Source organism: Triturus cristatus, chromosome 11, assembly GCF_964204655.1.
Source record: "Triturus cristatus chromosome 11, aTriCri1.1, whole genome shotgun sequence".
In the NCBI taxonomy this organism is placed as follows: Eukaryota; Metazoa; Chordata; class Amphibia; order Caudata; family Salamandridae; genus Triturus; species Triturus cristatus.
In genome coordinates, this window is record NC_140594.1 from 487,885,676 (window position 1) to 487,901,923 (window position 16,248).

A 16,248-nucleotide genomic window follows, 5' to 3' on the forward strand; every position below is an offset into this window, starting at 1 on the left:
GCAGGATTGCCTTCGGGGAGGCTGTGAGGTGTTAGCTTGTGATTGGACTTATCTTTGAATATGGCACTGGATCTCGGTGTTCTCCGAGCTCATTGGGGGTCTGGTCTAAATAAGCTGGGATCAAGGAATGGATGTGTTTTACAAGGCTCTTTATAGAACCTTGTTTCTTCATAATCGCATCCTTGCATGGTATCTGGCTGAAATAGCTGCTCCATAAACTGTGGAAATATACCAGAGACCTCTGAATTCTGTGTCACTCCAAAGATCTGATCAATAAATGTATTGACGCAAAGGCTGGTGCCATCTTCTACCTCTGACTTTGCCTCATCTAAAGTCCTTGGGAGAATCTTGGAGCTGCATAAGCCCCAAATGTAGTGGGGCACTGTGCAGAATTTCAAGGGCACAAATGAGTGAATGGGAGCACTTTTAATTCTGCAAAGAACTGGATCCACTGGAGAGGAATCTTCAGCAGATAGAGGAGGTACCTAGCCGCATGCCTGCCAGGAGTGAATGTACCTTCTCGCACAGAGGAAGTTCTATTAAAACAAAAACTGGCCTATACACATCCTTCTGTTTCTGCAACAGGATATTTCAGAGGTGTCTGTGTAAAACAACAGCATCTGCTGGCACGTACGGACTATAACCGCTACCTTCCACTTCTGCCGAAAGCTATTCAAACCGCAGTCTGTCTTAATGCGGGACACGATCTCCAGTCGCTGTGGCAGTAATTGTCTGTCACGGTTTGGCAGGACTTCACATGCAGCGACAGCCTAGAAGGACTGTGTGGACACCCTGATCCCATGGCTCAGCTAGTGAGGCAGGGAGTTCGAAGCATGCAGTGATGGCATGGGAAGACAGGGGGGATATGAAGTGATGGGAGCAGCAGGTCAAGTGAGGCATGCATTGTTGGTGTGCCATGACTGGTGTGTGCAGTAACAATCAGCAAAACAGATGTCAATTGACTAGTGAGACGGGCAGTATCGTCAAATGAGGACTGGTGAGGCATGCACTGATGATGGAGCTGGCTGGTGAGTCCTGCTGTGATGTCATAATAGGGCAGGTGGGGCATGCAACGATGGTGTGGCAGATCATGCAGGGCAGGAAGCTCGCACTCAGTGTGGCAGAAGTGTTGAGGCCACAGTGGGGGTGGGGAGTTAAGATCTGAAGGGATCGTGCAGGTAGAACCGTTGAGGCACGCAATGATACCTGGACAGATCAGTGAGGCATGCAATGATGGCGTGACGTGGCTGGTGGGGCAGGCAATGATGATATGACGTATCATGTGGGGCAGGTAATGATGGCTGGGCTAGTGAGGCATGCAGTAATGGTTTGGTTGAACCATGCAGTGATGTCACTGCAGAACGGATGCAGTGTGGTGTAAATATTAGTTTTGGTGTAGTGTACAGTAATATGGGCAAGGACACGGCTATAACCTCTGAAGGTAGGGGCGGAGTATTGCTACATTACCAACTATTGCATCTGCGGACAGGTGCAATATTATTGTGAATTTAAAAAAATCTTCATCACATCACAGTATTCTGCATTCCTAGGGCCCAGCTCTCCTCCTTTAAACTTTAATATTACAGCCAAAAATAAGCAAGGTTTAATCTATAATCAATACTCTTTATTGGAAAACTTAAAACTTTGCACGTCTATGACACTGAAATATGCTACCAACAAAAGTGCCTCCGAGAGTAAATAAAAATTTAAAAAAGTGCTGTGAGAAATAGATGGATCTTAAAAAACGTAAGAGGATCCCCCTGAGAAGGAAGAGGCATCTGAGCGGGAAAGGAGCAGCTTTGGAGAGGGACCAGGCTCGAGGAAGTGGTTCCAGGCTGACACTCCGTTTCAGTCACAAATGGCACAAGGGTATTGGGGGGGGGGGGGAGGGTTGCACAACCTAATGAGATACCGGAAGAAGAGAAGATGCAGCTGGATGGGACGTTGCACTGCAGGGGTGGAAGGGGGCTTTGGGAGGGGAAGCGGGAGAGTAGGGGGCACTACAAGAAAAAGGACACTGGGAAAAGGAGTGCAAGGGCAAAAAGGTGAAAAGAAGCAGCTGGAGGTGCCTTGAGGCAAAATGGAATGACTTGGAGGAGGTGAAGAAGCCTTGGAGAAGATTGCAGAGCCAAGTGGGGGAAGAAGAGGAACCAAGAGGTGGAGGCAATTGTGGGTAGGTGGTCTATGCTGTGACGTGCATCAGTACATCAACATGGCCAGTTTTATACTTAACGGTGCCTTCGTTTTCTTGGTGGGAGCCTCGAGATGAGGCAGCATGCACCAGTGTCCGTCTATTAGTCAAGCCTTCCATGGCGGGCGTGTGGCACAGCAAAGCTGTACCACTGACCACAAGCAGAGAAGGCAACAGATTTCTTTGGGTGGAGGGCAAAGCCATTAAAGTCTCCTCCATGCAGTAAATAGACAGGGGCACCTGACAGTATGGCGCAAATTCAACCCCCCCTCCTCTTGACAATAGACTAGGGCACAGCCGTAAGACAGAAGTTTCAGGCCGCCTCCAATGTGCAGGCCTTCTGGCATCAGAGACCACATAACACAACACATGGGCTCTTGGCATCGAGCCAGGCCCCTCCATTTCACAACAAGGACTCTTGGCATCAGGGCAGGAATACTGGCATCAAGAGCCACCTACATGGTGCCCAGAGATTTTGGCATCATGGTATGCAGCTAGAATTCTCTTTCGTGAGGCACTCCAGTCTTCACGTCTCAGGCTCTTGTATCACAAGAGGCTGCCTTGCAATACATCACTGCAAGAAATTCAGGCATCTCCCAATGGGCGGTCTTCGCTTTGAAGCAGGCCACCCTGTACCTTAAGGGGCCCACGCTATCTTTGAATTTAAATGGGCCAGATTCTCCAGGTATCACCAAAAATGGGGTTCATGAAATTGCAGTGCAGGACACAGATTGCTGACCTGAGAATAATGCTTCCGGAATCAGAACAGGGTCCACTGGCAGAAGAAAAAGGGCTGTTTGCATTAGGACAGCCTAGCATCATGATCAAGGCCTAGTCACTGGCTGCCTGGTTTATAGGCGGGTTAGTGCATTTTCCGCAGTTGCTGCGTTGTATCAAGCAGCCGCTTCTCTTCCAGAAAAGTGATCAGTGTATTTCGTGTGTCCACAACCTCCAGCATCATCTTCAGAATTTGGGCCTCCTCTGCTTGGTCCTTGACAGTCTTAAACTTATCTGTAAACAAAGAAAAATTCGAATTAGGATCATTGACAGGACTTCTTCACATACAGAAACCAATGTCTCGCCCCAGAACATAAGGGAAGGTGATACAACCAGCTTGGAATCTATGCTAGAGTGAGGGCACGTCTGCTGCGAACCAGCTGAGAGTTTTTCCTCCTCTTATCAGCCCAAACTTGGGAGTATATTCACAAGGAGCTAGTGCTGCCGCAGCATACTTTTTTTGGCACAGTGGTGGTGCAATCAGTGCTCCACACTTCTCCACATTTACAATCTGATGCATTAGGCTCAATACGTCAGATTGTAGAGGCCTGAGTCACATTATAACTATGCAGGGTATAATGTATGTAGGGTAGGCGTTCCCACGTTGAAAGTCACGTAGAACTGACGCAGTGAAATTTACAACTTTTCACTGTGCCACTCTACGACTTGACTATATCAAAAACCCTACGCCTTTGCTAAACAGGCGTAGGAATTGACGGAGGGCTTTTAAAATGGGACTCACCTCTGTGTTCTGGTGCATTGCTGGAGTTGCATCAGTCTTACAACCAACACCAGCGGTGTATCACTTTAGCACCAAAAGATGTATCAGAATTTCTGACATCCATGAATCCTTGTGCCACGGAGCACTGTATTGTAAATACAGCACATCCATGGCGTTATTAGAGCATTTGCATCAGGTCCAAGAAATCAGATGCATCGATGTGTCAGTTCTTGTAAATATGCCCCCTATTTTCTTTGCTGTTTCTCACAATAACTTAACCGACAAGGCACACCTTTCATGCCACCATGATTTGCCAGGAAGGACTAAAGCTCATTTCCTACCCATAAAAGTTCAGTTAGAAGGAGGCCTCCTTGCAACAGTGTGTTACCTTATTTTATGTAACGCACCCGCACCCCTGTGCATGCACCTCCAGTAGACACTGAAGGGACGACAACAATATGGGCATATTCAACTCTATCATGCCTTTCGTGCCCAAAGCTGCAGGTGTGGTGACCTTCAAAGGACAGGTTTAGCTACTTAACCCCGAGTTTAGCTCATCGACCTATTGACCTTCTGTAGCATAAGTCCCCCCTGTCTTTGATTACCCACTTTTTTCCAAGGCTTATGTTGTTTTTTTCTAGGCATGAAGGTACGAAAATAAGGGAATGAGGTTAGTAATTTGACAGCCTCATGCTGATGAACAGAAAATGTCTCTTCCTGCACTAAAACAATCCTGGCTTTAACACAGGCACCCTTGCATCATGGTACAAGGGTGCCTGCAATTGCACTAGGCTGCACTCTGTCAGTGCAGGGAGAGGGTAGGAATGCACCATCTCAGTAGATATGGCGCATTCCTGCTGTCTCCCAGTCATGTAGCAAGTTGTCGAGCTGCGTTGAGTGACCGGTTAATAAATGTGCCCCTCAGTTTGAATGCTTTTGGTTGTCCCTGAGAGGGTTACATTAGGCGACTACTTTTATAGGGTAAAGTTCGCTATTTTTACACTTTTGGCAAGCTTAAATTATGTCTGAAAGTGCTTGCTCTAAATTCATGCACATAGATACATATGGTGTGGTGACACTTTGAGGTATTTTTCAATAAATGAGAGCGCTAACCATGAAACCCATGGTGTCCAGATTTTTGTGGTCTGTATGACTTATCACCCCGAATATCCTATCTGGATGTTGGTACTACTTGCAGGCAGCAATTTTTACATCGCCCCAATACATGAAATGCTTTATTCTAGGGCTTTTGACAACCAAAGGCGTCTCTCCCAAAGTGTGGTTAGTCCCAAGCACTGTCCCTGTGTGCTATAAATTCTTGTCTATGAGGAGGGAGGTGTTCGGGCCTCTTTTGCCTGACAGGCGAGCGAGCGCCTCAGATCTTTGACCCAGGCAGGTATGAACAGTGCCCTAATTAAACTGGTCTATTTAACTGGGGGATCAGGCCTGTAGAACCGAGTCAGGTACTGAACAGATATTAAACTGTACTTGGACTGCCACCATGCCACACGCATGACTGCTTCATTTGGAGGACTAATGTTCCCTTAACTGGGTGACTTCAAGCAACAGACTAATTAAGCCTCATTGCCAGCTTAGAGTACCCCTACAACCTGACCAGCTCTTCAGACTAAGAGTGGCCTGTTTAGTACACGCTTGCTTATTAGTGTTATTTCATGACATATGCATGCATTGGAAGCTAGCCATGCTCTAGCTACCCGTTAATCTGTGATGGAAGACCAACACTTCCACAGAATACTTGCATGCTGTATGTTTCTGCCTCTGCTTTATGTAATGGTCTGGGGGGAGCCAGGGGACGGAGACAGAGAGAGGGCAGTGAGAACTGACTTCATGGGCGTCCTCAGACATTTTTTTATGGAGGGGTCGCATAATGAAACAAAATTCTAAATTGCACCAACGGTATAATACTGGCAGCACAATCTTTACATTTTTAGGTCTCGCCTAGCGACACAGCGCGAAGCGCCGTCGCTAGCGAGATCTATTGTCGACTTGCCTCGGAAGGGGGACAGGACATGTGCATGCGCAGAAAGGGCTGCAGTTGTGCACTCATATGGCGGCGTTGGCACAACTCCAAGGACAGGAGATGTGCACACGGCAGCTTGCACCGCGTTTACACGCCTCCTGCTTCCTTGCTGAACAAGTCAGTGGACTGCAGATGTGCACACGCCAACTTGCGACGCGTTACCACGCCTCGTGTGGTGCTGCGGGGGCCCAGTGTCGGTGCAGTGACTCTCCTGTTCTGTGCAAGACGGGACAGAAAAATGCAGGTTAGTAAAGCGCCGCGGAGCATTACAACATGTGCCTTAGAAGTTTCCTGTCTCAACGATGTTCACGATGCAGACAGCAGGAGGACTGCAGATATGCACGCGCCAACTTGCGACGCGTTACCACGCCTCGGGCTTTCTCACAGCGTCTGTTTGAGCTTGTTAGTTTTTGAGAGGGTGGAGGTCCCATAAGATTCTTGCAAGGTTGCTGCACGGAGTTATAGTATTCACCCACTTCACGCGTCTCCTTACGTGGACAGGTGCTTCAGGATCTGCTTTTTGATGATCCCTGCCATGGCGAGCAAACTAGGAGGATCGAGGCTCCGGGCCCCTCAAAGAGCGCTGCACCCAGCATCTCTGACTGTTCCTTCACCACCACGAACCACACACCCGGAGATACAGGGAACGGAGCCAGCCACAGCAAAGACCTCCAGTATCCCGGCATGCCCCGTGGTGCCAGACAATCAGCGAGATGAATATCGACACGTCAGAAATGTGAAGCAACGTACTGTACTGTTATCTCTCTCAGACCCTGGCCTGAGCAGGTGGATGCAGGGCGCATTGGGTTATTGCAATACAAGAGTATTTCTACCAAGCAAATACATCTATGTGAATGCTACTTATTTTATAACCACTCCTTACCCTTTTTATTTGCTACTGAGCATCCATCTTTGTTAGAGGCCAGTTCTGCCAGTGCAACGGAATTAGATGATGCTCACTGAACTGCCAGTGGGTGACATCTCTGGCTCGAAGTGTCCAGCACTAAATTTCTTACTAAATTTACGCCACTGTTTTAATCAGGTTACGGGTGAACCTTTTGCAAGACTACACGACAAGCCTCCCCAACACTCACGCACACAACACGCCCTGGACCCCACAAACACACGTGGGCCATTTAGGCACAAGGACAAGAGACTACAACACTGTCACTGTGTGCGAAATAGATAATGTACGTGGTTGCACTGAGCAACAGCAAGATTTGACTGGCTACCTTTGTTACCTTGTTTATTGAAGTTCCTTATTCATGAAAAACCTAATTAGAAAAATATATATATATTATCAAACAACTTCATACTAAGATATGCTTACAGTTCTACACTTGGTTCTAATTACGTGTACACAGCACATATTTTTAATTCAGGATTAGGCGATAGATTGGAGGTAATTGTAGTCCAACCGGGGGAGTGGGTTGATCCCTTCTGCGTTTCGATCTTATATCACAACAGCAATTTTGTCAAATGTATAGCAATGATGAACATAAGTACCAACCATTTATTGCCTGGCTATAGTATGAATATTCAATTGCACGAATATTTATTGGATCTATTAAATGGAATTGAGCAACCTGTGCTACTCCAAGATGGACTGCCTTTCCTAAGTATGGCTTTTGTATTGACAGGCATAGTTTGTAATCATGATTTCACTGTTTATATGCACGCACTTTAATGCCATCCAATGTGTGATTAGGGCCGAGTTGCGGCCAAAACGCATAGCTTTTAGGTCTCGGCTAGCGTGGCTAGCAGGAGGGGGGGGGGGGGGGCGGGGGCTCTCATAGGAGCGTGGCCAATGCCATTAAGGGCATGGCTTAAAACAGGTAAGCTAAAAATCTGTGCTTAGGACAGTGTGCCGCCCAACTTGTATTTTGCTGTTTCTGTCATTGCATCCAGATATATGATACAACAAGTAACATCATACCTTCAACAAGTCAGGACTATTGGCTTTGTCAATGGTTGTTAGTTGCATAAGATAAATAAGAAGCAACTATGGCTTGTATATAATACAGAAAAAGCTTACACTTAAAGCCCTGGTGACACCACGACAATGTTTCTGTTCCCGAGTTTCAAACAGAGAAGAGAAATCTAGAGAGAAAATGACTTTCTTTAAAGGGTTTTCCTTCCCCTACAACGCTCACCTGGCATGACATCATGCTGTAACTTCTCCACTAGTGAGAAGTGAGCAGTGTGAGCGCACGCACATCGGAGGGCCTGCTGTCACTGAAGGTCGGGAAAAAAAACTGACCACCTGTGTCAGGGCACAAAACAGAGCCCGATAGAGACCAGTTTCGATGCCCCCTTTAAAAAACTACCGGTGCTCCGCACTGGTGAGACCCGGCCGACTTAAAGCCCTGCTTCATGGTATATTTGTAATGCTGCGGTACTAACCTGCGCAAGACTTCCAATGGGTGTGCATACAATATTTGCTCCACACAGCTCTGCCAGTTTCCCTAGGCCCGTTCTCCATGTGCTGCCCCAGGCCAGGCTTATTCTTTGAATTCTGGGACTTGTGATGTTGTTTATTCCGTTATAAAACTAGGACTGTAAGCCCAAGACATCAAATAAAACAAGCTTTAAAAATTCAATAGGTCTCGCCTTTGATTAAGTTAAAGCCATTTGCGTTGCTATACAATACCATTAGCAAAGCAAATGGCTTTAACTTAATCAAAGGCGAGACCTATTGCATTTTCAATGCTTGTTGTTAAGGGCAAGTGAAAAATCTAGGGGGAGAAGGGGCGGAGGAAGCAGGCACATTTCTACCCCCCCCCCCCGCCCCCCACCCCCGTAGACGCTCATGGCAAACTTGATAAAGTGTGTCTCCAAAACCTCTTTTGACAAATCTGTGTCTCACCCAGACGCTGAATGATGGAGTAAAAGGAGCTAATTTGTGTGAGTGTTTATAAAGCGCAACTAAACTGCATGGCGGTGAAGAGTTGTGACCTAGGAAGACAGAACTGTTGCAATTGAACAGCTGTCTCAAAAGACAGACTTTCAGTTGATTTCTAAAGGTGCTGAGAGAACACAGAGGAAGAGAATCCCACAATTCAGCTGCAGTCACTGAAAAGGATCTCCCTCCAGCTGTGGGTCTGCTGTGCGGGCAACCTGAGGACTCTCCAGTGAGGCAGCTTGCAGGAGTGGAGAGGAGGACAGAATATAGAGTGGATAAGGCGAGTGAACAGCTTTATGCAAAGCATGAGAGATGTAAACTAGGAGTGGACAGAATGTTTCATTCCTCTCACGGAATTGGTGTAATTTGGCGACTGAGTTACTCTTATAATGTGGAGTTACGGCCAAATTCCACCAATCCCCGAGTAGTGAAATTATTTCCTGTGAGGCTCCAGAAATGCCAATGCCAGCAAGATTTGGCGTCGCCTAGCTGCATTTATTTTATTTAAGCAATTTGTAGAGCGCGCAAATACCCTAGGGTGTCTCGGCGCTACGGACGGCTGGGAAGAGGAGGGACTGGGAGCGGGTGATTTATTGGTTAAAAAGCCAGGTTTTTAATTGTTTACGGAAGGTGAACAGAGTGGTAATGGTCTTGTTGTGAAGGGGGAGTGTGGTCCATAGTCTGGCAGTGGCGACAGTGAATCTTCTGTCGCCCCAAGAAGCTTTCTTGGTTCTGGGGACAGTCAGCAAGTTTGCTGCTGATTAGCGTAAGGGTCTACTTGGCATGTAGGAACAGAGTTTTCTTCAATAACTCAGGTCCTGTATTGTGGATTGCCTTGTAGGACATGCACAGGGCCTTGAACTTGGTTCTGCTTCTGATAGGTAGCCAGTGAAACTGTCGTACCACCTTGGATATTGGTTTGGACTTGGGGGTACCTGACAATCATTGCCAATGCGTTTTGCACCACTTGCAACTTGTATAGGACTTTTTCCTGGGCATTGAAGAGTAGTCCATTGCAATAGTCTACCTTTGACATAACCAGCGTGCTGATGAGAGTAATGCTGGCGCTAGATGGTAGAAAAGGTAGAAGTTTTTTTTTTATCATCCTGATGGTATAGAAGGATGAGGAGACAACTGCGTTTGCATGGTGTATGAATGAGAACTTGTCATCGAACATAACACCTAGGATTCTGGCCTTTGTGACAGGAGACGGAGGTGAGCCTAGCTCTGCTGGCCACCAGGTGCATGTTCCAACGCAGGCGGTCCGGGTGAGAGGGCGGCTTCTCAAGTATATTTGCTGCAGCTCATGTCGATTTTCTACTTGAGTGGCGGCAAAATCAGCTCGAATGGCCGCACACACTTGCCCAGTTTGCGCTGATTTTTCAGCGCTACTGGCGCTAAAGTGAAGGGCAAGCAGCGCAAAATGTATATTTGCGCTTGTTGGTGGAACTCTGGAATATCGTGGAGTTTTTATGTAACTCCGCGAGTTCCCCATCCGCAATTTAAACATGATCCACTTTTCCACCAAGAGAGGAATTGCAGAATTGGGTAGATATGCTCCCAGTTCCTGGTATCTGTAAGGAGTCTAGCAGCAGTACTTTGTTACCACTTGTTTACATAACTTTGGCTGGAGCACCTAAACAAAGGCTGTTCTCATAATCTAGACATGACTGAACTATTGCCAGGACAACCAAAGTGTGGTAGGTGGAATGAAACAGGAGAACCCTACAAAGCAGTTTACACTGAAAGAAGCAGAAGGCGAAACTTCATTCAAGCGAGAAATGTTCATCTAAGATGATACCTTCTAAGAAGGAGTGGGCAATAACTCATCGAGGAAGAGTCACTGTGACAATGGAATTCATGGCTTTGGCTCTAATGTAAAGGTCATGTCCTTCTCAGGACCACAAGGGCCCCTATTATCACGGACTGCACTCCTGATCTCCATGCAATATTGCTAACTATATGCCTTTGGTGTCGGCTTTTTACATACCTAGAGTTTTTTTTAAATGTTTGCCTTCCATGCTTATACACCTCTGTGTAAACCCTCAATGCTCTTTTCAAACATCTCAAGCTACACTGAACTGGAGAGAGCTTCTACGGTTTGCTTACAATTTCTCTGATCCCAACATTGACTCTACATCTTCTTGAAACTGATAAGGCCCAAAACTATACCTCAAACTGGCAGAGAAAGAATCGTTCATGGTGACTAAGAAGCCGCTCTGCATGCCAAGCTTCCAAGCGGGCCCCTGTTGATGCATGAAGCTTGTGTTCTGATTGTGGGTCTCACTGGAACCGTAGCAGCAAGCAGTAGGTTTGATCGGCTAGCTTCCACCCCTCTCAAGGTCTTACCATCCATATACTGATAGTGCTGCAGCTGCTGGACTAACAGGCTCTGCTGTTCCTCTAGATCCAGCTCTTGGACTCTGCAAAGACAAAGAAGCGTAACTGAGTCAAGCGTGTACTTTCACAGTGATCTCAAACTCCCAGGAGAAGATCCATGACGCCGCCGGGATCCACATCTTGGATCACATCCTCTCCACATAAATCTGCAAAGCACAGGGCTTCCAGCAGCAAATTATTGTATATAGATCTGTTGGTTTATAAAACGTGTATGTAATACGATCTTTAACGTATAACAGAAAGTTGCTTGGGGTTTGCTCACAAGTGACTTAGGCAAGTGGAACCCAGTTCTCAAGCATTCTCTGAACGCTTCGTAAACTGGACCAGCAGAGGCTCCTCCATGTAAGACGTCCAGAGGCTACTCGTTAAGTAGACACCTTGGCATGGAACAGCCCTGAACACCTTCATTTTACTACATGTAATCACACATGTTCCCTAGGACCCCTCAAACAATACCTGCAAACAGAACTCTATATGCAGCAACTGAGAAATGTACACCCAGCAGATCCACAGGGTTGGGACTATGCAACACCACATTCACATCCAGTAAAAACCCCCACACAGTGACATGCCCCTTTATGCATACAACCTCTTAGACCCCTGGGCACCCAAACATATACACATACATGTCAGGGGACGTACACTCTCCACCTGCACGTCACGGCATGCACCTCTTCTGGAAGGTTTATGAAAACACCTTCCTTCGCACATAGAAGCACACATTCCAACATGCATATTTAATTTAAACCCTTATTCAACGTGCAAGACACGATTACTCACGCGATCATGATATCCGACTCCTCCGAAACCAGCACATTTTTGTCTTGGACCAGCAACAACCACTTGTAAATGAGCTCAGCCTGCTCATCTGAATCACAACCTATGAGCGGGGTAGGATGGTGGGTGCAAAAGAGAAACAAGGTCATGATACTCCTCCTGATGTGCAGCCAGTTCCCCTCCCCATCCTCTCCATGTGTCACCTGCCTATGCTGCCACTCCAGTAGTCCATCTTGCGATTACTGCCTCTTCACTCAACCTGTTCCATCTCATGGGCACGCTCACTCTCACCAGTCTCCACGACCTCTGTGACGCACCTTAGTGCACATCAAACTTCTCCATCTCACAACCTAAATGTCACTTCGACCTCCATTTCCCAAATTCCCCCCTTACTGCCTTGCACCCTTTTTCATTACCCCTTTAAATATCTTTTACTGACCTTAATCTTTAACGCCACTTCACACTAGTATCATTTTGGCCTAACAACTGCTTGCCCCGGGTCCCAGCATACAATCCCAGTGGGCATCTTTGCAAACCCTGTGATTTAACTAGTCTGCTTTGCCAGTTTTAGTAGCAGGTCACTTGTGCCTAGTATCAAGCACTGTTACTAAATCTGCAGCCTCAACTTTTTATGAAACAGAGGTCAAAAGGTGCCCAATGGGCAGTCAAGGTTGGTACGAAGTCTCTTCCTGTATTGTCACTGCAGTGAAGGGGAGTCAAAGGGCGTGTAATGTTACCTCCTGTGAAGTCGCAATGCGCATGGGCCAGTTATGCGGACCTTGGAACTGTTTCCTGTGGCATTCAGTGGTTAAAGTACAATATCCTGACACCACCCGTGTCCTCACCTTGCAAAGGTGCTTCGTCCCAAAAAGCACAGGTTTGTGATGTTACTTCTGCTACTCTTATGATATTTAAGGTATTGTGCGAACCTTACAATTCCAGTGTCCATCTATACTGCCAACTCCATCTTTCTTCACTTTCTCTACAATTTTTCCCTCAACCCCATGGCTCGAGTTACTAACTAGTCCGTTCTCCTCCTCATTCCTGTCCCGTCTCTGTTACAACCTTCCATGGATGCACCACCTTACGGCCATACCTCCTCCAGCGGTCATTCCGGTTTTCCACCCCTGCGCACTAAGCCTGCCAATGCCTTTCCCGCCCCTTCCAGTCCTTCCGGATTCTTCATGCCCACCTTACTGTGAATCCTCCTCCATGCCCTTCAATGGCCATCCGTCTCTTCTGCTGCTCGGCCCTCCATGGCCCTAGTGCCATTCCTCCTTCTGCACACCTCCAAGGCCTACTTGTCAATGTTGTCACATTTGCCTGTCCTCTTTTGCTTCCCTCACCACCAGTCATTCCCCCATCCCATCCCACAACACCTTAACCACCACTCACATGTCCTCAGGGACTGCTCCAGTTCTATGCCCCTCTGCTCCAGAACTCTGAACTGCTCTTCGATCTCCTCCAGGCGCCTCTGTATGGACTAAAAGAAAAAGACAGGTCAGCAGTGCTTCTAGCACAGCCCTCCATCGCCTGTGCGGATACCCAACCTGTACCATTCTCTTCAGCTAACATGCTTACAGCAGCCCGTATAACTCCCAACCAATACCCCCTACACCATCGCCTACAGCTCCCGCACAGAGGGCACTCATACTATAACCTACAGCCAGTGCTCCTGCCCCTTACCCTACAGCTCCACCAAAGCCGGCGTTCATGCAGCTCTTCCTGCCGCCTCCCACTAAGGTTCTTTCACAGCCAGCGCTTACAGACCGTCAGCCACCTCTCTTATCAGTTTTCATTACAGCTCTTCCACAGATTGTGCATTCTATCGATATGAGAGGCTGTGTGAAGGGATAACTATACAAGCAGTTTTTTACATGAAATGAAGGGTTGAGTTACCTGTGCTTTGCAAAACCTCTTCATCTCTTCCTCCTTTGCTCTCCGTTGCAAGGTCCGCACTTTACTGCTTTCAATTCTGCTTATGGGTCTCACCTGATGAGATTGAAGTCACAGTCCCAGATGTTAATCTACTTCCAAGCCAGTCTTCCATGGACCATTCCCCACCAGATCACAGCTGCAGAACCCCTAGATCACAACCTTAGATACCCCTTTCCTAAGAGACCGCAACTTTAGCCCTATCCCACTTCTGACCAGGCCCTCTATCGCCAGGACTCCGCAGACTGGAGCCCAGTGCTTCCAGACTGCAGAACGGAGCACAGCGCTTCCAGGCCGCAGACTGGAGCTCCTCCAGTGCTTCCAGACTGGGGTCCAGCGCTAGTTCAGCGCTTCCAGACCGAAGCCCAGCGCTTCCAGACCCGCAGACCGAAGCCCAGCGCTTCCAGACCCGCAGACCGAAGCCCAGCGCTTCCAGACCCGCAGACCGAAGCCCAGCGCTTCCAGACCCGCAGACCGAAGCCCAGCGCTTCCAGACCCGCAGACCGAAGCCCAGCGCTTCCAGACCCGCAGACCGAAGCCCAGCGCTTCCAGACCCGCAGACCGAAGCCCAGCGCTTCCAGACCCGCAGACCGAAGCCCAGCGCTTCCAGACCCGCAGACCGAAGCCCAGCGCTTCCAGACCCGCAGACCGAAGCCCAGCGCTTCCAGACCCGCAGACCGAAGCCCAGCGCTTCCAGACCCGCAGACCAGAGCCCAGCGCTTCCAGACCCGCAGACCAGAGCCCAGCGCTTCCAGACCCGCAGACCAGAGCCCAGCGCTTCCAGACCCGCAGACCAGAGCCCAGCGCTTCCAGACCGCAGACCAGAGCCCAGCGCTTCCAGACCGCAGACCAGAGCCCAGCGCTTCCAGACCGCAGACCAGAGCCCAGCGCTTCCAGACCGCAGACCAGAGCCCAGCGCTTCCAGACCGCAGACCAGAGCCCAGCGCTTCCAGACCGCAGACCAGAGCCCAGCGCTTCCAGACCGCAGACCAGAGCCCAGCGCTTCCAGACCGCAGACCAGAGCCCAGCGCTTCCAGACCGCAGACCAGAGCCCAGCGCTTCCAGACCGCAGACCAGAGCCCAGCGCTTCCAGACCGCAGACAGGAGCCCAGCGCTTCCAGACCGCAGACAGGAGCCCAGCGCTTCCAGACCGCAGACAGGAGCCCAGCGCTTCCAGACCGCAGACAGGAGCCCAGCGCTTCCAGACCGCAGACAGGAGCCCAGCGCTTCCAGACCGCAGACAGGAGCCCAGCGCTTCCAGACCGCAGACAGGAGCCCAGCGCTTCCAGACCGCAGACAGGAGCCCAGCGCTTCCAGACCGCAGACAGGAGCCCAGCGCTTCCAGACCGCAGACAGGAGCCCAGCGCTTCCAGACCGCAGACAGGAGCCCAGCGCTTCCAGACCGCAGACAGGAGCCCAGCGCTTCCAGACCGCAGACAGGAGCCCAGCGCTTCCAGACCGCAGACAGGAGCCCAGCGCTTCCAGACCGCAGACAGGAGCCCAGCGCTTCCAGACCGCAGACAGGAGCCCAGCGCTTCCAGACCGCAGACAGGAGCCCAGCGCTTCCAGACCGCAGACAGGAGCCCAGCGCTTCCAGACCGCAGACAGGAGCCCAGCGCTTCCAGACCGCAGACAGGAGCCCAGCGCTTCCAGACCGCAGACAGGAGCCCAGCGCTTCCAGACCGCAGACAGGAGCCCAGCGCTTCCAGACCGCAGACAGGAGCCCAGCGCTTCCAGACCGCAGACAGGAGCCCAGCGCTTCCAGACCGCAGACAGGAGCCCAGCGCTTCCAGACCGCAGACAGGAGCCCAGTGCTTCCAGACCGCAGACAGGAGCCAAGTGCTTCCAGACTGGGGCCAGAACTTCTCATCCCTCACACTCCATCACAGTTGTGTGTCAATACACATCAGTGCCATATCTCATACTCACTTCCAGCACAAGTGTTACTGTTTTCTTTAACTCCTCTTCCTCCTCAGTGGATTCCTCCTCTGAGTCACACGAGTCCGTGGTATTAATTCCTTATGGGAGAGAAACATAGTTATAAACTGTGAAGTATGTTGCAATCAGTCCTTTCTCAACACCCAAACCCTTGAACCTCTTATACAACCTGCTGAGATATCCTGCTCCATTGGCTGGAAAGCTGTCCCAAGTCATTTGCTTGATACTTTAAACTCCTTTTGGGGCAGCTTGTGATTATATATATATATATATATATCTCTTATATCAGTAGCAACAATTGCAGCTCCTTTCCTATATCTACATAAGTACTCCAGGTAAAAGAAAGGCTTAAAACAGGAAGGGATAGTTAGAATCAGAACAATCCTTAGTAAGAATTATCGATCATCCTCTCATAATAAATGAACGAGCGCTGCCTGCCAGGGCCCATCCGCTCACTAGGCCATCTGAAGCTTCCCTGTCCTGGCCCCTGCCCAGTTGAGAAGCGGTGCCTGGGGCCCTCTCTCACTCTTTTCTTTTTGTCCTCTTGTACCGGTCCGCCTTTTGCA

At 49.2% G+C, this 16,248-nt stretch overlaps 1 protein-coding gene across 3 annotated transcripts in view; it reads right to left on the reverse strand.

Moving 5' to 3' along the window:
• Positions 1 to 1,602: 1,602 nt before the first annotated feature.
• The window catches only part of LOC146784459 (F-actin-monooxygenase MICAL1-like), a 356,165-nt gene continuing 341,519 nt past the window's right edge, over positions 1,603 to 16,248 (reverse strand). For all 3 annotated transcript variants that reach the window (XM_085633206.1, XM_085633205.1, XM_085633204.1), the window contains 6 exons: positions 15,674 to 15,762; positions 13,709 to 13,801; positions 13,205 to 13,292; positions 11,813 to 11,912; positions 10,982 to 11,055; positions 1,603 to 3,202 (listed from right to left, as the gene is read on the reverse strand). In XM_085633206.1, coding sequence (XP_085489332.1) covers positions 3,054 to 3,202; positions 10,982 to 11,055; positions 11,813 to 11,912; positions 13,205 to 13,292; positions 13,709 to 13,801; positions 15,674 to 15,762 — 593 coding nt within the window. In that variant the 3' untranslated portion in view covers positions 1,603 to 3,053. The remainder of the gene's footprint in view (positions 3,203 to 10,981; positions 11,056 to 11,812; positions 11,913 to 13,204; positions 13,293 to 13,708; positions 13,802 to 15,673; positions 15,763 to 16,248) is intronic.